At 52.7% G+C, this 21114-nt stretch overlaps 1 protein-coding gene across 6 annotated transcripts in view; it reads left to right on the top strand.

Moving 5' to 3' along the window:
* The window catches only part of FARP1 (FERM, ARH/RhoGEF and pleckstrin domain protein 1), a 330763-nt gene that overhangs the window by 304932 nt on the left and 4717 nt on the right, over positions 1–21114 (top strand). For all 6 annotated transcript variants that reach the window (XR_005200535.1, XM_037739083.1, XM_037739086.1 and 3 more), the window contains exons 18-24: positions 6228–6465; positions 10614–10744; positions 15149–15217; positions 15440–15529; positions 16307–16389; positions 16469–16581; positions 17058–17224. Coding sequence is in view for 5 of the 6 variants with exons in the window: in XM_037739083.1 (XP_037595011.1) it covers positions 6228–6465; positions 10614–10744; positions 15149–15217; positions 15440–15529; positions 16307–16389; positions 16469–16581; positions 17058–17224 (891 nt within the window). In the remaining variant the exon portion in view is untranslated. The remainder of the gene's footprint in view (positions 1–6227; positions 6466–10613; positions 10745–15148; positions 15218–15439; positions 15530–16306; positions 16390–16468; positions 16582–17057; positions 17225–21114) is intronic.

The following is a 21114-nucleotide window of genomic DNA, read 5'->3' as shown; positions in this document are numbered from 1 at the left end:
GAGTCTTAGCTCACTGCAACCTCTGCCTTCCAGGTTCAAGCAATTCTCTTGCCTCAGCCTCCTGAATATCTGGGATTACAGTTGCCTGCCATCATGCCTGGCTAATTTTTATATTTTTAGTAGAGACGGGGTTTCACCGTGTCAGCCAGGATGGTCTCCATCTCTTGACTTTGTGATCTGCCTGCCTCAGCCTCCCAAAGTGTTGGGATTACACACATTAGCCACTGCACCCGGCTGATATATATATATATACCTCATCAGCTGTTAGTATTAGTGTATTTTATGTGTGACCCAAGACAATTCTTCTTTCAGTGAGGCCGAGGGAAGCCAAAAGATTGGACACCTCTGGTCTAACCCGTGGCACAGCAGGAAGACAGCTGTTTGGCAAGCCCTTCTTCCAGCCTTTCTAAATAATTTCATTTCGAAGCATGAATGAAAATCCAAGCACTTCAGTGAAAGCATTTTTAGTATCTTTTTGTTTCAAATGCTTTGCATTGTACCCCAAACAGCAGGTGTTTTCTGTGAGCAGATGATTCAAAACTTAAAAAAAAGAAAAAAAAAAAAGCTGTAGAGATAACATCGTCTGACTGAACGGTTCATTTGTAGCCATTTCTTTTGGTTTCTTCTAATAACCATGACGAAAGTGTTAGATTCAGAGCTATGTAGGTATTCCAGTAAATTCTGTGACTTTAAATCAGTGTATGAGGCAACTATGATTTTTGTTTGTTTGTTTGAGATGGAGTTTTGCTCTTATTGCCCAGGCTGGAGTGCAGTGGCAGGATCTTAGCTCACTGCAACCTCCACCTCCCGGGTTCAAGCGATTTTCCTGCCTCAGCCTCCCAAGTAGCTGGGACTACAGGTGTGCACCACCACGCCTGGCTAATTTTTGTATTTTTGGTAGAGATGGGGTTTCTCCATGTTGGCCAGGCTCATCTCAAACTCCTGACCTCAGGCAATCCACCCGCCTCGGCCTCCTGAAGTGCTGGGATTACAGGCGTGAGCCACCGTGCCTGGCTGCAAATATGTTTTTAATCATCCAGCATTATCTACAATGAAGGATGTAAAAGTGAAAGTATATCCAAAGAAGTCAATAAATATGAAACCAGTACTCTACCACATTTAAAAAATCTGCCGCATCTCACATCTGAACCTTTTTTGTTTTTATTTTAATCTAGTAATAATTCCTTTAACATACAATGTTCTAATTCACAGTGTGTCTTTTGAATACACCTGTACTTACATTTTAAATCAACCTTCCCGAATCTCAACTGCCCAGAACCTGTGTGATAACCTTAGTTATAGCAACCCCCTAAAGAAGGCAGGTGCACATACTGCCCCAATTTCAGTTAATCCATCCGCCCAGTGCTAACTGAGCACCTACTATACAGGAGACACTCAGAGAATCAAATTATTATTAGGGTTCGGCTTAATTCCCGTGAACCTAGCTGAGTGGGTTAGTGTTTAATTTTTTCCCCCTAAAATGATATATCTCAGCCAGGTGTGGTAGCTCATGCCTGTGATCCTAACATTTGGGAAGGCTGAGGTGGGAGAATTGCTTGAGCCCACAAGTTTGAGGCCAGCCTGGACAACATAGCAAGACTTTATCTCTACAGAAATTAAAAATCATTAGCTAGGAGTGATGGTAAGTGCCAGTAGTTCCAGCTACTCGGGGGGCTGAGGCCAGAGGATCACTTGGGCCCAGCAGGTCAAGGCCGCAGTGAGCTGTGTCCGCGCCACTGCACTCCAGCCTGGGTGACAGAGCAAGAGCCTGTCTCAAAAATAAATAATATATAAAGACGAATCTCCTGAGGGAGAGACAAGGGGAGGTAGCGGGGGTGGCACGGGAAGGATAGGATGAAATGCCACTCGAGAGATTTTCTGTCGATCTCTTTCTCTTAACAAAGACGAAGATAACATTGACTGGATCCTGAGTTACCGTTTGTTTTCTGCATTCAAACAGCAACCCTTTGCAATTTGGCAATACCAGAGAGAGACCATGGAAGGGATCAGGGTTGCAGAAGCGTGTGCAAAAATGAAAAGCAAGAACTAGCTAGGGTGTTCCGCAGCGACAGTATTTGGAATGGCAGCAGCTAAGGCTGCGGCACAGCGTTCAGATAGAAGGATCTCGACATCTTGTCCTCTTTCCCTGGGAGTTTCTGAAGTTAATATATTTTATTTCAACGCATGCTTTACAGAAAAATTGAGCAGAAAGTAGAGTTATCATGTTCTGTCCTCCGCCCCAAACACTCAGTTCCCCCCGATGAGCCTTTTGCATTGATGTGGTCACCTGTGAAAACTGCTGAACCGACACTGACAAGGTTGACCATTCAGGCTACCTCGGTGCACATTCTATGGCTGTTGACAAACAGATACTGACGGGGATCCACAGAACAGTTTCCTGGCCCTAAAACTCCCCTGGGCTCCACCAGTTCATCCCCTTATGCACCCCCCAAAGCCCTGGCAATCATTGGTCTTTTACCATCCCCGCAGTTTTGCCTTTCCAGATGTCATAAGCTGGGGTAAGACAGGATGCAGTCACTGCAAACCGGCTTCATTTGCTTTTCAAAAATGTCCTTTTTCCTCTCTTACGTAACGTGACGCTGCTTCTGTTGTTCTCTCCCGTCTTTTCCCTCTTCTCACGTGCTCCGTACTTTTTCTTGGGCTCTTCTGGTTTCTCAGCTTTTCTCCCTGTGTTCCTCAATCTAAGATCGCAACTGCCCAGCGGAGCGCCCTCTTCAAGGAGGCTTAGACTCTGCTGTGGGCTTTTGGGGACACCAGCAGAGACCTGCCAGGCTCATCTCCACCCGCAGGGACAGTCCCCAACATGGTGCTGTTCAGCAGGTGTCCTTCGTGCCCTCTTCAGCTTGTATGCCAACCCCCACCATGCTTTCCCGCAGAGGCCGACATTCCGCCCTCCCATGCGCTAACCCAGCGCGGAAGACCACCCAAAAATAACACGTGATTTCCTCTCCTAGCATTCTTTCTCCTCAGTCAGGGGAGCTGGCATTTCTGATTCAGCCAGCTTCCTCGGCTGTGCTGGTATCTCGGGAGTGTGCTGACGCCATGAGCGTTTATAGCATGGAGCTCTGTGCAAGCAAAATAAAAATAGATGGAGAGGCTGTGAGAGCCACTGGCAGCCTTTTTGAGAAGTTAGTTGGGTTTTTTTAATTGCTGTTTTTATTGTTTTAAAGACTCTCTATAAAGCGTGGAAGGGGCACAGCAGAAGCTTCCAGAAAAGTTAGAAGCCCAGGGCGGCACTATTGTTCAAATGCCTGGAGTGCTCTCCAGCCTGTGGTGTCTTTCTGGCTCCATTCCCGCCCCCGACCTGCGCGCTCACCTGCTGTCAACAGTCAGCCTGATGGGCTGTTTCCTGACTCTGCACACAGGAGTGAGGTCACACAACCAAGGGAGTGTAGTGCAGGGTCTTCAACCACCTCCTGAGAGTCAGAGACACCCAAATCAGGATCCCCAGCCCGCGCTGTGAACGCCCACCTGCACACATCCATCCAGACACATGAAAGCACTTGGAAATCAATGCAAAGAAAGGGCCTTCATCCTGCCCTATCACCTGCTTTGCAAGTGGGGACCTTGATTCCTTCCTGTATCATGCATCTCTCCAAGCATCTGCACCTGTACCTCCTTCTGACACTTCCACCACTGTGTTTCTCCTGGCTCTGTTTCCTTCCTGCTAGACGACCGGGCCAGCTTCCCAGTGAGTCACCTCCCACCAACCCAGCCTCCCAACCTTTACTTACATGATGCCTGGAGTCACCGTTCACAACACAGAACTGACTCTGCCAGAGCCCCCCTGGCTTCTCTGTGGTTTAGAGAATGCAGTCCCAGCTCTAAAGCTAATGAAGAAAGCCTTCCACCATAGCCCTAGGCCATCTTTCCCAATCCCGCTTCCAACCCTTCATCTTCTCCTCCGCCTTCCGGCCACCGTGAACTCGTGTGTCCTCCCAAGACCCTTGCCTTGACCTCATTCGCTCATTAGTGTGTGCAAGGAAGACCCTTGGACACCCACTATGTATGCCTGGCCCCAAGGATGTAACGACATGGTGATGCCCTCTCTCAAAATCAAACAGGACCACATGTGATAGCATTGCACAGAGTTGCACACACATGCACGCAATATATGCACACATGCGAGAGCGTGTATAACTGGTGCAGTCTGAATAAGCCCTGTGGGCTGTACCCATGTCAATTTCCTGGTGTTGATATTGTACTCTAGTTTTGCAGTGTGCCACCATTGAGGGTGGCTGGGTGAGGGGTGCACAGCCCCTCCCTATATGTTTCTTTGCTGCTTCCTACAGATGTCTATTTCAAAATAGAAAGTCATGAAATCAGCCTGGCGGGGAAGTGTGTGATAAGGGCTGACGTGGACAGACACAGCAGTGAGTGTGTGAGGATGCAGGAGTGTGGAGCAGGGCAGGCCCCAGAATGACCCTGAGGGATGGGGAGTCCTCAGCAAGGGGCACAGTATGCAAAGGCCCTGGGTGCGAGAGCATGGCACATTCGGGTGCAAGGTGGTCAGTGGGTGGCCTGGGGTGAGTAGTAAGCGTCAATGCCACAGAGGTCAAAGTGATCCCATCCTAAGGGCTGTGTGTTCAGTGGCATTGCGGAAAGTTCGTTCGGAGGGTTCAACTCACAGTGAAGTGGAGGGGGCTGGAGACCACGCAGCAGTGGACCATGCCAGGCCGGGATGAGAACAGTGCCTGTGGGGAATAAGGCAGAGAAGGGCCCACATTTTCTGGAGGGCAGATTGATTGGACTTGGGGATGGGTTCAGAGAAGGAAAGAATGTGGTGTGTACCCCAAGTTTTAATGTCCTGAGTACCTGGCTGGCGGTGGTACCGGTTGAGGTTAGAGAATATGCTCGGGGGCCCCAGGTGGGGCAGGAGGTAGTGGGCGCGTCTGGACAGCCTGCATGTCCAGCTGTTTACGGGCCGAGGGGTGGAGATGCCACTGAGATTGGGCCACAGTCTGGATGAGAAATCTGGATTTGGGCAGCGTTTTTCCATTGGGCTACTCACCTGTGCCGGATACTACCATGGGCTTTTATATAGAAGCAAGTTAATTATAAAACCTTTCATTATTTTTGTGCCTTTTCTATCTATAGACAGACATACATGCAAATACATACCAATATACATAATGGAAAAAAATATTCTCAATTTCGGGCAAGGCTTGGTAGCTCATGCCTGTACTCCCAGAATTTTTGGAGGCCAAGATGGGAGGATCACTTGAGGCCAAGAGTTTGAGTCCTCCAGCCTGGGTAACATGGTGAGACCCTGTCTATTAAAAAAAAACTTTTTAAAATTAGCTGGGCATGCTGGCTCACGTCTGGAGTCCCAGCTGCCAGAGGCTGAGGCAAGAGGATCTCTTGAGGCCAGGAATGAAGGCTGCAGTGAGCCGAGGTTGTGCCCCTGCACTCCAGCCTGGTCAACAGAATGAGACCCCATCTCAAAAAATAAAAATCTAGATTTGGGAGTCACCAGCACACAGAGAGCAAGCCCACTCTGGGAGGTGATTATCAAGTGAGACTTGAAGAAACAACCTCTGCTTTTGTGTCCTGGGGTGTCCCCTGTCACCTGCTCTCCCCCATCTGTCTGGAATTGTCCTTGCCTTGGGATTCCTCCTTTAATGCTCCGTCATCCAAGTGCTCACTCTGTCCCCATCCCCACCGTGACTCCAGCAGAGCCGGGGCGGTGTCTGACTCTCAGCCATCTCCCAGACCCAGCAGAGGAGGGCTCACAGCACTGCTTAGTTACCATATGAGCAAATGGGGCCATGGGGGCAGAACTGCGGTTTTAAAACTATGTATCGCTTAGGAAGGGCCTGGTCTGTTTGTTATCTAATGACATTTAGAAGAAAACCACAGCCCCCCCTTAAGGAGCTCCTGTTCATAGTTCTCCCCAGTTTCTCCAGGCTCAATTTTAAAGGAACATTTATGCCTCTGATGTTATACATACAGCTCATATGTTTTATGATCCATGTGTATTTTAAACTGCTCAGTACCTTAATGGGCCTTTTTTATTTCATCCTGAGAACTTAAGTGAAATAACAAAGAGCGAACTACAAACACAGTGAAATTTAAGGAAATTAAACAAATCGATGAAATAAAGAGAATGCAGGTGCGCCTCATTTCCGCAAGTGAAACTGAGCGGAACACAGTTGTGTTCCCCTCAGCTGAACAGGCCCCTCCTCCTCTGTCAACCCCCCCCCCAGCACCTGGCGGCTCACCTGTGGAAGCATGGCGAGGCCTTGGAGGCCCTGGAGAACGGGATCAAGAGCTCCCGGCGGCTGGAGAACTTCTGCAGAGACTTCGAGCTGCAGAAAGTGTGCTACCTACCGCTCAATACCTTCCTCCTGCGGCCGCTGCACCGGCTCATGCACTACAAGCAGGTCCTGGAGCGGCTGTGCAAACACTACCCGCCCAGCCACCACGACTTCAGGGACTGCCGAGGTGAGTGCCTGCAGCCTGCGCCACCTGCTGCCCACACCACGGTTCAGGCCGGTGCTCCCAGACTGAGCGCAGCCAGGGAGGGGCTCCTGGGGAGAGGTCAGCCGATGCCTAGGTCCCGGGTTTTCATCAGGGCAGGCACTGGCTTGTATTCGTGAATAACTTGATTGTTTTGTAAATAAGGTGCCAATGATCGTTGCAACTCCCTTCTTCTTTTCCCGCTTCATGTGTTTTCCCCTTTGGTCCTGGGTGGTTTTGTGCAAAGATCCCTGGAGAAGCTCCCCTTACAGTTGGCCCCCACCCAGGAAGCTTGCTTCTACCCACGTGGTTGAAACCTATCACTCTACCTTGGCCACAGAACATAGCTTGTAACAAATCCTGGCGCTCAGTGCTGCTGGCGTTTGTAATGTGCCTGTCACCATAATAAGCACCTCTCCTGTATTATAAACTCTTCACAAGCCTCAGGCATGGGGACTACTGAGACCAGAGAGGTTAAGGAACCTGCCCAGCGTCACAGCTGGGAGAGAAATGATTTGGAACCTAAACCTAGAAGTCACAGTCACGACCGTCCTGCCTTCCTTCTCACAGACAGTCCTACCCGCTTATACTTGCTCAGCCCCAGGCTGGGTACTGTGTACCTGATACTGTATCAACATTCACACAGTTACTCCTTTTTTTTTTTTTTTTTTTTTTTTTTTTTGGAGGCAGTCTCACTCTGTCACCAGGCCAAAGTGCAGTGGCACCAATCTTGGCTCATTGCAACCTCTGCCTCCTGGGTTCAAGGGATTCTCCTGCCTCAGCCTCCCAGGTAGCTGGTACTACCAGCTCCCGCCACCACGCCCAGCTAATTTTTGTGTTTTTAGTAGAGACGGGGTTTCACCATGTTGGCCAGGATGGTCTCAATCTCTTGACCTTGTGATCCACCCGCCTCGGCCTTCCAAAGTGCTGGGATTACAGGTGTGAGCCACCACACCTGGCCCACTCTGTTACTCTTTTAACAGCCCCTGCAGGTCAATGGCATTATCCCATTTTACAGATAGGCAAACTGAGGCTCAGAGAGGGGAAGGGACTTGCAGGGTCACTGAGTCAGAGGTCAGAGCCCCATTCCCCCAGCCATACGCTTTTCCTCCGGGACCGTGCGTGCTCTTCTGAAGGAGGTCATGTTGTCTCATATCACGTGTGGTCTGTGGGCGTCCACAATCCCTGGCCTTGCCTGTAAGCATGCAGAGTGGGCCTTGCATAGGTGGCTCTCACACAGGTGACCCAGATCCGCCCACCCAGTAGGGCAAGAGCCTCATCTCTTGCCTGAAATGTCAGAAACACCTCGCAACTCTTTGGCCAAATGCATCATCTTTTTAAAAATCCATCTCCTTCTTCAACTTTTGCTTAAAACCTGGGTGACAGCTGACTGCCTCAAGCTAACATCGAAAGTCTTTGTGACCTGGCCTGGCCGGCTCACACCCCAGCTGCTTGGTGAGCACCTGTGCTGGGCACGTGAGGCAGGAGCAGCACGGCCCCTGACCTCACAGGACCTGCTGGAGGCCCGCAGGTGGGTGTCTGGGCAGTGGCAACACCGCACTGGGGCCATGAGAGAGAAGCAGACAGTGCAGTTGGGGCCGGGGGTGTCGGACTCAGCCCTGGGGCATTGGGGGATCTTGAAGGGAAATGGCATCTAAGTTCAGAGCTAAAGTGTAATAGGAGTTGTCCTGGGAGAAGGGACGGTGTGGGAATGGAGTTAGAGACCGGAACATTTCCAAAGGCGTGCAGGGCACAGGGAGAGCCGCAAAGGGAGGCTGCGACAGAAAGCAGGGGTCACATGCCACCGTGCCCCACGGACCTGCAAGGCCATAAGCTGACAGCAGAGGCTGAACGGGAAGCCTGTGAAGGAGGGAAATAGTGACACCAGGCTTGTTCTAGAAAAATCATTGTTGATATCTAGAATATATGGAGGACTCCTACAAATTAGCTGTTTTAAAAGGCAACCCAATATGTCAAAGACTTAACAAAGTAATTAAGACAGTGACAGTTCCCAGAAGAGGAACACAAATGCCTCGTTGACATGGTTTGTCGTCAACCATCTGTCTTTAAAAAAAACCATGCTGGCCAGGGGCGGTGGCTCACACCTGTAATCCCAGCACTTTGGGAGGCTGGGAGTTCAAGAGCAGCCTGGGCAACAGAGTGAGACCCTGTCTCTACCAAAAAATTTAAAAATTACGAGCATGCACCTATAGTGCCAGCTACTCGGGAGGCTGAGGTGGGAGGATCGCTTGAGCCCAGGAGTTGGAGGCCACAGTGAGCTATGCTTGCACCATTGCACCCCAGCCCAGACGACAGAGCTAGACACAGCCTCTGAAAAACAAAACCAAAACCACGCTGCCACTTGCCGCCACACGTTGGTGCATTCTGTTCCTTCTGCCTGGAGTCCCGGCCACCACCTCCTTGGCCTCTCCTGGCCAGCTCGCTCTCATCCTTCAAGCCTCAGCTGATGTTGACCTGACCTGTCCGCCTTGCCCTGTCACACTGGCATTGCCTGTGTATTGGCGAAGCCTGCAGGAAAGGACCCAGGGCCCCTGCTGCTCAGAGGACTCCTCAGATACACCCCCCGTGGAGGGGAGAGCAGGGCGTGGGTTTGCAGGCGCTGTTCTTGGTGGACTCAGCCAGTTCCATTGTTTTTCTAAACAGTACCCGAGGAGACAGGCTGTCCTTGACTTTGATTAAGGAAAAAAGTGCTAGCTGGCTTAAAGCATGGGGTGGCAGCACTGTGGGAGCCTAGATTTCTGGAGCTGGAGGGACGCTGAACACCGTGGGCTGCTGCCAACATGCCCCTGCCCATAAACACCCAGGGCGAGGGTGCCATCATTCATCATTTTCCTCTTGGAGCCCTCATCCCCCCCCCAGCTCCTGCTACCTAGCACTGGGTGCCAAGACCAAACTGGGTGGTCATGTCTGAAGATTGAGCAAGCCCTGGGATTTGTCACTAGGACTCAGAACGCATTCTCTGACAAGCCTGGGAGAATTTAACTCACATCCTCAGGGGGAAAAACAAGAAAACTAAATGCTTCCTTTCCAACACCAGAATGCTGGGGTAGGACGTATTTAGTGTTCTGAAGACTGAAGTTCACTCAACAAGTATTTCTTGGTTTTCTTGACGAAACTACCCAAGTGCCCAGCTGTGGGAGACTTGCGTGCCACCCAAGCTTATATTAATCGGGCACTGGTTCCTTTTAAATATTGGATGCCCACCAGTAGAGGGGAGATGTACCTCTGTTGAAAAATGAAGGCCAGACACGGTGGCTTACGCCTGTAATCCCAGCATTTTGGGTGGCCAAGGCGGTTGAATCGCCTGAGGTCAGGAGTTCAAGACCAGCCTGACCAACATGGTGAAACCCCATCTCTACTAAAAATGTAAAATTAGCCGGGCGTGGTGGCATGTGCCTGTATTCCCAGATACTTGAGAGGCTGAGGCAGGAGACTCGCTTAAACCCAGGAGGCAGAGGTTGCAGTGGGCTGAGATTACACCACAGCACTCTAGCCCGGGCAACAAGAGCAAAACTCTGCCTCAAAAAAAAAATTTTTTTTTAAAAAAGAAAAAGTTAAATTCGACAGCAATTCTTCGCAACCATCTTGGCAAACAGTATAATTTCCACACAAGGCAGAACTAGGGAGTGGTGGAATGTGAGTTACCCAGAGTGATACCGACACTTCACAGTATCAATCAGACCTGCTCTCAAACAGATGCTGATTTTGCTCCAGATTCTTCTATGGCCTCATTGTGCTCACTGTGCCTTGTTCTTTCGAAGTAACAGGAGGGAAAAGAAATGTCTCTACCTTGGGATGAAATTCAAGGCAGTTTTCTTCCCCCATGTCTGTCCCCTCTTAGCCAACAAATCCATCTAATTGAAGGACAGCTGTATGCCACATAGCCATGCAGGGGCCACGTACATTTGCAAGATGCTAAAGCGAAGCAAATAAATACAGAAAGTAAACTATCCATTCTTATTATAGAGAAATAGCACTATTTGCGCTCAAAAGACAGCTTCGAATACTCTGCAGGGACTGGGGTGATTTCCCTGCAGCGCGGAGCTCACAGCTGCTGGGGGAAGACCCCTGCCTGCCTTTCCCACCACAGATCGTATGTCTTTCCTTCACAGCCGCTTTGGCAGAGATCACGGAGATGGTGGCACAGCTCCACGGTACGATGATCAAGATGGAGAATTTCCAGAAGCTGCACGAACTCAAGAAAGATTTGATTGGCATTGACAATCTCGTGGTTCCAGGCAGGGTAAGTAGGCAGTGGTGGCCTCTGTATGCACTGCGGGGGAGGCAGAAAAGGGACATTGGGGGGACTGACATTTAAACCTTTTGAATACAGACACTTGCAAGGCAAAATGTGCCCCCGCTCTATCCACCTGGGAGACACTGGAAGAACAGGACAGTGTCGTTAGTTGAGAATCCCCGTGCTCAGAAGAGATAAAGCAATCCTCTGACCTCATGTTCTGCCTTTTCTCCTTATGGGCTGATTTGCTTCTTTACCTTTTCCCCTACCGTATCCCAGAGAAGATCTGAGATCACTTATTTTAGTTTTTTAAAAATGTGGTCGGGCGCGGTGGCTCACCCCCGTAATCCCAGCACTTTGGGAAGCTGAGGCGGGTGGATTGCGAGGTCAAGAGATCAAGACCATTCTGGCCAATGTGGTGAAACCCTATCTCTACAAAAAATACAAAAATTAGCTGAGTGTGGTGGTGCACACCTGTAGTCCCAGCTACTCAGGTGGCTGAGGCAGGAGAATCACTTGAACCCGGGAGGCAGAGGTTGCAGTGCGCCAAGATCATGCCACTGCACTGCAGCCTGGCGACAGAAAAAAAAAAAAAAAGTACATAAATGAAAATGGAAAATTTTTATGAAAAATGAATTGGGTAAGTATTAATATAAAGCCAGAAAGTTAGTGCATGAAATGATGCTAGAAATTCCCATGCAAGTATAAAACGTTTTTCAAAAATGTAATCTTCTATCCAAAATTTAACTTCAGTTCAAAATTAAAATGACATTTTTTAGCTGGAAAGCAATTCCAGGAGAGATGCAGGTTCACTGACAGCATCACCTCCCCAGCCCTGCCTGAGACGCGGTTCCCTCCCGCTGAGCAGGGTTCCTGCACACACGGCGACAGTGTCGGCGACAGGAACACGGCCTGCCTTCTCCAGCTCCCTTCCTAGGAAGCAGTCATCGCCCAGGAATCAAAAATATGATTCAGTGGCTGCATCTCATCACATCTCTCTCTGGGATCTTACCCCTGCCCCCATTTCCAACCCTGCATCACCCAGGGGGGGAGACAACTCACTGTAGCTGCTTTGATCTGGTGTGGGCCTGCCTGACCCTGCAGACCAGGATCAAGTATCTCAGGGAGTTTTAGTCTTTTCTGACCGGTAGCTGCCCTGGAGACTTTGAATCTATAGCTCAGGAGCGGGGAGGGAAGCTCTCTGCGTATCCGGGCATTTCTGTCAGTAAACCTAACTACAAAACTGATCAGAAGCCACGTGGTGAGAGATGGTCAGAACTGCTAAGTGCTGGCAGAAATTACAGCTGGGATTGCTTCCCCTCTGCTGGTGAGAAGATCCTACCAGGCCTCGGCTCTTAATGACCTTACTTATCTATCCACACAGAACCCGCAGAAAAGCCCGGTGGCATCGATGTAATTTTCTCTTAGCTTTGAAAGTTATAAAATATTTAGCATATCATGCTACATGGTGAACAGACCATCGATGAAGAATTCCGGCCGAGTGCGGTGGCTCATGCCTGTAATACCAGCACTTTGGGAGGCCAAGGCGGGCAAATCACGAGGTCAGGAGATCAAGACCAGCCTGGCTAACACAGTGAAACCCTGTCTCTACTAAAAATACAAAAAATTAGCCTGGCGTGGTGGTGGGTGCCTGTATTCCCAGCTACTCAGGAGGCTGAGGCAGGAAAATCACTTGAACCTGGGAGGCGGAGATTGTAGTGAGCTAAGATCATGGCACTGCACTTAAACCTGGTGACAGAGGGAGACTCCCTCGAATGAGTGAATGAATGAATTCCTTATTTGGAGAAAATGTTTTCCACTGCAACGGAAAAAGCCTTGGACTGGAGGAGGTGGCCCTGGGTTCAAAGTCTCACTCTACCAGAGCTGGGGGTGGGGTGGGGTCTCACCTCCCAGAACTTCCCTTCTGTAGCATGGAGACCGTAGCCTCTCCCTCATAGATCATTAAGATCAAATGAGATTGACTATGTAAAAATTACATAATACGTATTATCTTCCTTTCCCCACCTACGTTTCATTGAGATGAAATGTGCGCTTAGTCTAGTGGCATTAGTTACATGGCACAGCACTTTGCCCCGTCACACGCTGGCTGGCCAAGTGATCTTGGGCTACTTTCTTTTTTTTTTTATAATGCTTTTCCTCTCTCTCCTCTTTTTCCTTCTTTTCCTCTTTTCTTCTTTCTTTTTTTTTTTTTTTTTTTTTTTTTTTTTTTTTTTTTTTTTTTTTTAGGTGGAGTCTTGCTCTCTTACCAGGCTGGAGTGCAGTGGCGCAATCTCATCTCACTGCAACCTCCACCTCCTGGGTTCAAACAATTCTTCCACCTCAGCCTCCCGAGTAGCTGGGACCACAGGCGCGTGCCACCACGCCCAGCTAATTTTTTTGTATTTTTAGTAGAGACAGGGTTTCACCGTGTTGACCAGGATGGTCTCGATCTCTTGACCTCGTGATCCACTCACCTCGGCCTCCCAAAGTGCTGGGATTACAGGCGTGAACCACCGTGCCCGGCCTCTTGAGCTACTTTCTTAATCATTTGCTCCTCAGTCTCCTTATCTGGAAAATGGGAATAATTATATTCCACACACAGGCTCACGTCTGCAGCTCATGTACTCACTCAGGTCGCAGGTGATCAGTGACTATCTGGGCTGGTACAGGGGGTGGTAAGAATTACTTACCAAGACAGTTATAGATAAAGAAGTGCAGGCTTATTAGAGACATAGGAAAATACACTCCCAGAAAGCAACAGCAAAAGAGGAGCTGGCTGCAAAGACACAAAGGCTTGCTGGGGACTTTATAGGGTGGTGTCCGTGCTGTGTGCTGACGAGGGCTTTGTGCGGTGCCGATAACACCACGGTTGCAGTGAGCTCGCTCGCGTTTTTCTGTCTGCTGAGGGTCTGGTGGTAGCTGGGCGCAGGAAGATCGTGAGTTATCTGTGCCGGAGGGCTGTGTCCTGGACCACGAGGACAGGCAGACTTGTGGAGCTTCTCAGCTTTTTCTTTCTGCTTTCCCTTGGTCCCACCAGCCCGGCTCCTTTTCCCTTACTAGGACTCCACACTCAGGACACGCCAGACACATACCATGTGTTCCGTGAGAGGAAGCCATTGTTACTTGGTATTTTTGTTGTTCTTGTTGTTGTTTTGAGATGGAGTCTTGCTCTGTCGCCCAGGCTGGAGTGCAGTGGTGTGATCTCGGCTCACTGCAACCTCCGCCTTCCGGGTTCAAGCAATTCTCCTGCCTCAGCCTCCTGAGTAACTGGGATTATAGTCATGTGCCACCACGCCTGGCTAGTGTTTTGTATTATTAGTAGAGATGAGGTTTCACCATGTTGGCCAGGATGGTCTTGATCACCTGACCTTGTGATCCACCCGCCTCGGCCTCCCAAAGTGCACAGGCATGAGCCACAGTGCCCAGCCTAAAGGCCATTGTTACTTGTAAAGATGAAGATGGAATTGGGGTACGCTTTCCTAAGCTCAGATGATCCCCTAATTCTTTCACTCATCAGGCCACCTCACATCCACTTACTGTTTCAATCAGCCCTGAACAGACTGGGAAGGTGGGATCGGAGCCCACCGAGGGAGCACGGTCTGGAAGTAGCTGGTGGTGATGGCAGAGCTACCCTGTGAATGCATGACGGCCACACACGGTCCATGTTTCGTGTATTCTACCGCCACTTAAAAATGGCCTTTTTTTCCTGGCTGCTCTTGGTTGTAAAAAGAAAAACAAAGAAAAAAATGGTCATTTTTTTGTGTTTCAAGTGCTTGTGCCCCTGCAATGCGTGCCTTCCAGAGTGTGCGGCCCCGGGGAGGATGTCACTCGGGTTGCAGAGGCGCCTTGGACACATCTGCCTTTCACTCCTTTATCAGCGCACTTATACTCATTGAGAAGCCCGGTTTTAAATCCTAGAGAAGCTTCCCCCAGCCGCAGTGCTCCCAGCGGCTTCTCCATCCTCAGGGGTCCTTTGCTGCCTCTTTTTATAGCCTCTTCCTTCTTTGAGAGCTGCTTGGAGTCCTTGTGATCTCCCTTGTCGTGGGGAGCCCTGGGGATCCTGGGGTCACTCTTGTGGTCCTCAGGGAGACCTGAGTGCTCTCAAACCTGTCACTACCCTCTGCTGGGGGAGCTGCCGGTGGTGCCTGCCCTGTCCACTTCTGGGAAGGAGACAGGTGATGCCTAGAGATGGCTTAGCATAGCACCTGGGCCAAGCAAGCGTGCAGTGAATCGCAGCTGAGAGCTACAACTTCCACCATGCAGGGGACCCAGGTGGGAGGAAGCCAGCAGGTCTGCACGCTCGCAGTCAGCCCTCAGGGCTATGCCGTCAGCCCTCGGGGCCTGCACGCTGCCATCTGCACGCTGCCATCTGCACGCTGCCATCAGCCCTCCCATCTGTCTTCCCCACAGGAGTTCATCCGCCTGGGCAGCCTCAGCAAGCTCTCGGGGAAGGGGCTCCAGCAGCGCATGTTCTTCCTGGTGAGTAGAAAGAGCGGCTCATCCTCACAAGGATCCTGTCACCTGGGCAAGCAAGGCTCCCCGAGGCCAGACCTCGGCCACCCAAGGAGGGGTCCTGGGGTGGAGGAGGAGCAGCCAAGGTGCCCAGACGGGGGTGGCTGAGGACAGTGAATGGTGGTGGAGGCTGGAGGGAGGCCTGCTGTCTGCACGTGGTCTCACCTCCACACACTTCTGTTCCTCCAGTTCAATGACGTCCTGCTGTACACGAGCCGGGGGCTGACGGCCTCCAATCAGTTTAAAGTCCACGGGCAGCTCCCGCTCTACGGCATGACGGTGAGTACGGCACAGGCCTGAAGCCAGGGCCTGTCCTCTGGGGCGGCAGGTGCAGGCTGGGCTGCAGGGTACGTGAGCCACTGACCTGGCAGTGAGGAGGGAAAGCAAGAGACTGGATAGGAAGGGAGAGGGAGGGCAGCGTCATCTCGGTCATGAGACCTGGGATCAAAGACCATTGAAGACCCCACAACCCTTTCACCTAAAAGATAGAGCCTTCTAGGGCTTCTCTAGCGGGGATCTGGGGACATGGCTCCTTCTGCACATGGGCTGTGTGGGTCTGTTCCTTCTACAGTCGGGTGAAAGGGCAAGCTGAGAAGGTCAGTGCCTGAACTCGCCTCCCGCTGCCTGCGCCTGGCCGCAGGGGCCCGATAGTCCTTGCCACACACACGAAAGACAGCACCCACTCCCTGGAGCTGGGCTGGCTGCCTCATCCTCCCGAGTTGGGTCTGGGCTGCCTCCTGTCCCCTTTGCTGGGCAGGCGTAGAGGGTGCTTGGACCAGGGCTGTGGCCCTCGCTGGGGCCCACGCTGTCCCCCGGGGTTGGAGAGAGGGAAGTTTGTGGGCTCTGCCACAAACATTCAGGGTGCTGCGATCTTCCTGTCGCCTTTCCGGTTTGGGCTTTTCCGACTCAGAGTGCCTTCTCTTTCTGTGGGGGGGTCTGGTCTCCTGAGCCCTGCTCAGTGGCACCCCTCCTTTTCTGAGTCACCTGCTGCCAGCTCAGGGATATTTGAAAGTGCATCACGTGCCCCACGGTGACACGATCTTCTCTCGCCCACAGATCGAGGAGAGTGAAGACGAGTGGGGGGTGCCCCACTGCCTGACCCTCCGGGGCCAGCGGCAGTCCATCATCGTGGCCGCCAGGTAACTCAGGAGCCCGCCCCTTGCCCGTTTCCCCTTTGGCGTGCTGTGACCTGAACCCCTGACGCATCTGTGTCTGCAGCTCTCGGTCAGAGATGGAGAAGTGGGTTGAGGACATCCAGATGGCCATTGACCTGGCGGAGAAGAGCAGTGGCCCCGCCCCCGAGCTCCTGGCCAGCAGCCCCCCTGACAACAGTGAGTGTGGCCAGAGCAGCTTTCCCAGGCGGGGGTCTGATTCATGGGGGGACAGCATTTTTCACCTAAAGCCACCCTGTCGGGTCGGCCTCACACCTGTGGTCTACATTTGTGTTTAAAGCCCAAGATCAAGAAAGTTCTTTTTCCTAAAAGTAAACTCCTGAAAACAGTGTGAGGGAGGTGGGAAGTCACCTTTTCTGGGCTGGCATTTACCCTTGTCACTCGATGTCCGGGGAGAGAACACCAGGCGCTCCACACCCAGAGTGACAGCTGAAGCCGGGAGGGCCGGGGTTCCATGGCTGGGGCTGCAGGGACCATCTCCCTTGAGTGGGGGCCTCATTAGATTCTGGTTGGGTGGGTCCACAGGGTATGACTGCTGTGAGCCCCCACCTTTCCAGCGCCTCAGAGGGCCTCAGGAAGGGGTGTTCTTCCTGGGAGGAAAGATCAGAAGCGCTGCCTTTCGCCCCATCCTGCAGAGTCCCCTGATGAAGCCACCTCGGCTGACCAGGAGTCGGAAGACGACCTGAGTGCTTCGCGCACGTCGCTGGAGCGCCAGGCCCCGCACCGTGGCAACACGATGGTGCACGTGTGCTGGCACCGCAACACCAGCGTCTCCATGGTGGACTTCAGCATCGCCGTGGAGGTATGCGGGGGCCGCGCAGCTCTCATCGCTAGCTTGTGCTAGCCCAGGCGGAACCCAGGCAGGCTTCTGGGCCAGGAGCTCCAGGGAGGCTGGCGCCATGGATGGCCCCACCCACCCGTGGTGGCTGAGCAGGGAGGAATCAAAGCTGGGCCCCCTTTGGAGCCTACTGGGCAGAGGGGGGGTACCCTTGCAGAGTGGGTACCATCTTCCTACAAATGCAATCATGTCTCTTCATGCTCATCAGCCCCTGCTGTCATCCGTAAGATTGTTTTCTTTAGTTCACCTGTTTCCTTGCCTCTCATGCGGTTGGCCTAGGACACAGGCACCCAGGGCACAGCTGCCAGACAGCTCCGTGGCTCTCAAGCCCTGAAATGGCCCCACGGGAGCAGAGTCTGCACCATGGCAAGCGGGTGCCAGCCAGGCCCAGCATCCGGGCTCACAGAACCCAGGGAGCAGGGGACACAGGCTCTGGAAGCCATCCCCATGGAGGGGTGGAGGTGATTCCACTCCTCCCCGTCATGAGGTCACGGCAGACACTCCTGCGACAACAGACAGGCTCACACGGGAAAAGCGTGACCAGTTGATTTCATCCTAGTTTTACATGACACTGGAGCCTTCAGAATGAAGACGCCAAGGTCCAGCAAAAACTGGCCATTTTTACGCTTAGGTTCCGTGAAGAACAGGTAGGCATGCAGAACTGACGGCCAGAGGCGGCGAGCTAATGCCAGGAGGGTGAGGAAGCCAGCGAGGCACATCCGGGTTCTTCTTGGCTTCTCCGAGCAGTGTTTCTTGCCCCTGGGCATCTGGGGATGGGTGGGACCCTTTCTGCACTGGGGGTCTTAGAACGCATTCTCATGCAAGGTGGGCTGGGAGTTTCTTTATAGCCAGCTCATACACAGAACAGTGGGGAAAGGTGAGGGTCACCATCTCGGTTCTCTGGCTGGCTTTGGAGGAAGGAGGTGCCGGTTTCAATGTCCCGCCTTAAGGAAGGGGGAGCCCCTAGTTTCTGTGGCTCGCCTAAGGAAGAAAGGGGCACGAGGCAGGAGCGCAGGAGGTGTCGGCAAGGCGAGGCTTCTGAGCCTTTCATTTCGGGGTATTATTTTCTGAGCTCACCACCTGAAAGATTGCGTCTCTCCCAGGTCTTGCATCTTTCCAGAGCTTTTCAAGTGCCCCTTCCCTAAGCATTCTTCAGTCCAGGTCCAGAGCTCTTTCTCAGAACACTCAAAGCCCATGAAGGTCTCTCACTGGCGGTGGGAGCTGCCCTGGGCTGGCAAGGCCACCTGTCACTGTGATGGTGTTTCGTGTGAACACTCGCATTTCACTGCGGAACCTCTGCCCCGCGCCCTCTGTGGGGCCTCTGCAGTAGAGGCAGGACTCACCTTCTAAAACGCAGAAAGTTCTAGTTCCCACACAGGCCTGGCCCAAGCAGTGTCACACAAGAGACTGTGGCTGGGACGGGAGTTTGTTGGCTCTTGGAACCAACAGCACAGGAATATGCCAGCAAAACGACCTTCCCCGTTGCTCGGACCTGCCATGACTGAGTTTCCTGCCACAGGCTGGCATTCGGAACCCGGGCCTGCCTCTGCAGACGTCCTCCAGGGGACACGTCCGAGGTGCCGGCCCCAGCTCCCCACAGGCCCAGCCTTTTTTCCCAGCTGGCCCCAAATACGAGGGAACTGGCAGCTCTATCACTTTGCAGATGTCTCTCCTTGCCAGAAAGCCCCCTTCTCAGGCGTGTGGCGTCAGTCTGGGGTCTCTGGCAGGCAGCCTTACATTCCAGACGCCAAATGCTCACAGATGAGCCCGTCCCCAGGGCCTTCGCCCTGCATGACAGAGGACGGAGCAGCTCCATCTCCTGACTTGACAGCCTCCTCTCCACGGTCCCATGCCCAGCCTCTCTTCCAGTTCTCGCACCCACCTGCCTCGTGCAGGCAGACATGAGGAAGGGGCATGCCAGGGGACCGTGTGGATTCAGCAGCCTCTGCTGCAAGTTGTGGGCAGGCCAGCGGGTCTGGGGGCTCCACTACAGGTGGGGTCAGATGTTGGGATGGAGGGGCCGGAGGCAAAGCAATGCGAGTTGTCTTTTAAGGCTAGAGTGGCAAGATGGGGGACAGCGGACAGAACGCAGACAGGACCAGGAGGAGGGAAGTGACAGCGCAGACAGGACCAGGAGGAGGGAAGGGACCTTGGGGCCGGGGAGGGAAGTGACAGCACAGACAGGACCAGGAGGAGCCAAGGGACAGTGGGGCTGGGGAAGGAAGGGACAGCGTAGACAGGACTGAGAGGAGGGAAGGGACAGTGGGACATGGGACCAGGGAGCAGCAGGTGTGGGGATTTTGCCCCGTGGCGTCACAGAGCACCACCCTCACACTGGGCGAGGTCACAGAAACGTCTCTCAGTTCGGGAAGACTGAAGTCCAAAATCAAGCTTGCGGCAGGTGCGTTGGGACACAGGGCAACCCAGCCCCTCTGGAGACCTTCAGGGAAAATGTCCCCGCCTCTCTGACAGCCTCTGGTGGCCGCAGCAGTCCTGGGTTACAATCCCCAGCTCCTCGAAGAGCTCAGTCTGCCTCCATCACCTGCTGTCCTCCCTCCCTGCATCTGCGCTCAAATGTCCTCTTCTAAGGACACTGCTCCTGTTGGGTTCAGGGCTCATCCTAGTGATCTTACCTTAACTCAATAGCATCTGCAGACTGCTTGTGTCCATGTGAGGACATCATCATAGGCACCCCTGTGTCCATGTGAGCTCACCGTCAGAGGCATGGAGGGTTTAGACTTGGGCTTATCTTGTTGGGGGGTGCAGTTCAACCCACAGCAGGGGCCAAGGGGATGGGGACGAGGAGAGAGAGGAGTGGAGGCGCCAATGAACAGCCCCAAAGAGACAGGGGGCTGGCTCTGGGCAAGGAGGTTGGTCCTCCTGTGAAGGCAGTGAATGGAGGCAGGTCTGAGAGCCGCCAGCATGGCCTCGGCCTCCCGAGTAGCGCAGGGCACGAATGTCGAAGTGCACAGCCTGTAACGCGCTGGAGCCGAATGGATCTGACGCAGGGGAGCGGGAGGCCCGGGCGGTGGGGTGGGGCGGGGCATGAGGAGGGGCCGCTGCATGTGCCTACCGATGAGATTTCCAGAGACTCCTGGAATGGCCAGGCAGAAGCTGGAGCGCTCTAAGGAAGCTCCTTGGGAAACGAATGGGCCCGGCCTGTGATGTGACATGCATGACCCCCACTGTGGGCTGGCTTCAGTGTGAAAGTTCACTGCAGATAACAAACATGTTTGGACTGTATTTGAAGTTTAAGTGATTGAGTAGAAAAATACCTAGGAAAGGAAAGGGGAGCACGCCGCCTTCCTCCCACTGTGGTGCATGACCCAGGTGCCCAGCCCTAGCTGCCGCCAGCACCTTCTGGGAACCTGGAGCCTGTCATTTTCTTGTTCCTTTCTGCCACTGGGGGAGGAGGATGGATGGCTGGAGCTGCCTGCCCAGCTTGGAACCCCTTTCCCTCTGTCTGCGGGGTCCCTCTCATTCCACCAAATCCACAGAGAGGGCCCCTAGTTCCTGCCACCCGTCATGGACCCACTGTTGGTGTCCATCTCCCCCACTGGACCCTGAGCAGCTGGAGGGCAGGGACATCAGACTGTGTCATCCCAGCTCCCAGCACCGAGGCTTCGTGATGGGTACCCAGAGCCATGGGATGAGGCCGACTCAGAGGTCTGCATTTTCTATCCTGGTAAAATAGCAATTCCACACAATTGGCCAACTTAACAATTTTTACATGAACAATTCAGCAGCATGAAGGGCCTTTACAAGGTGGTCCACCCTCTCCACCCACCCATCCCACTGCTTTGAATCTCTGCTGGTGATGTCACTTAGGCAAACGGATCAAATGAGCCACCAGT

This window comes from Cebus imitator, unplaced genomic scaffold (genome assembly GCF_001604975.1).
Source record: "Cebus imitator isolate Cc_AM_T3 unplaced genomic scaffold, Cebus_imitator-1.0 Scaffold62, whole genome shotgun sequence".
NCBI classification, from domain to species: Eukaryota; Metazoa; Chordata; class Mammalia; order Primates; family Cebidae; genus Cebus; species Cebus imitator.
This window is presented reverse-complemented; position numbering and strand designations above follow the sequence as displayed.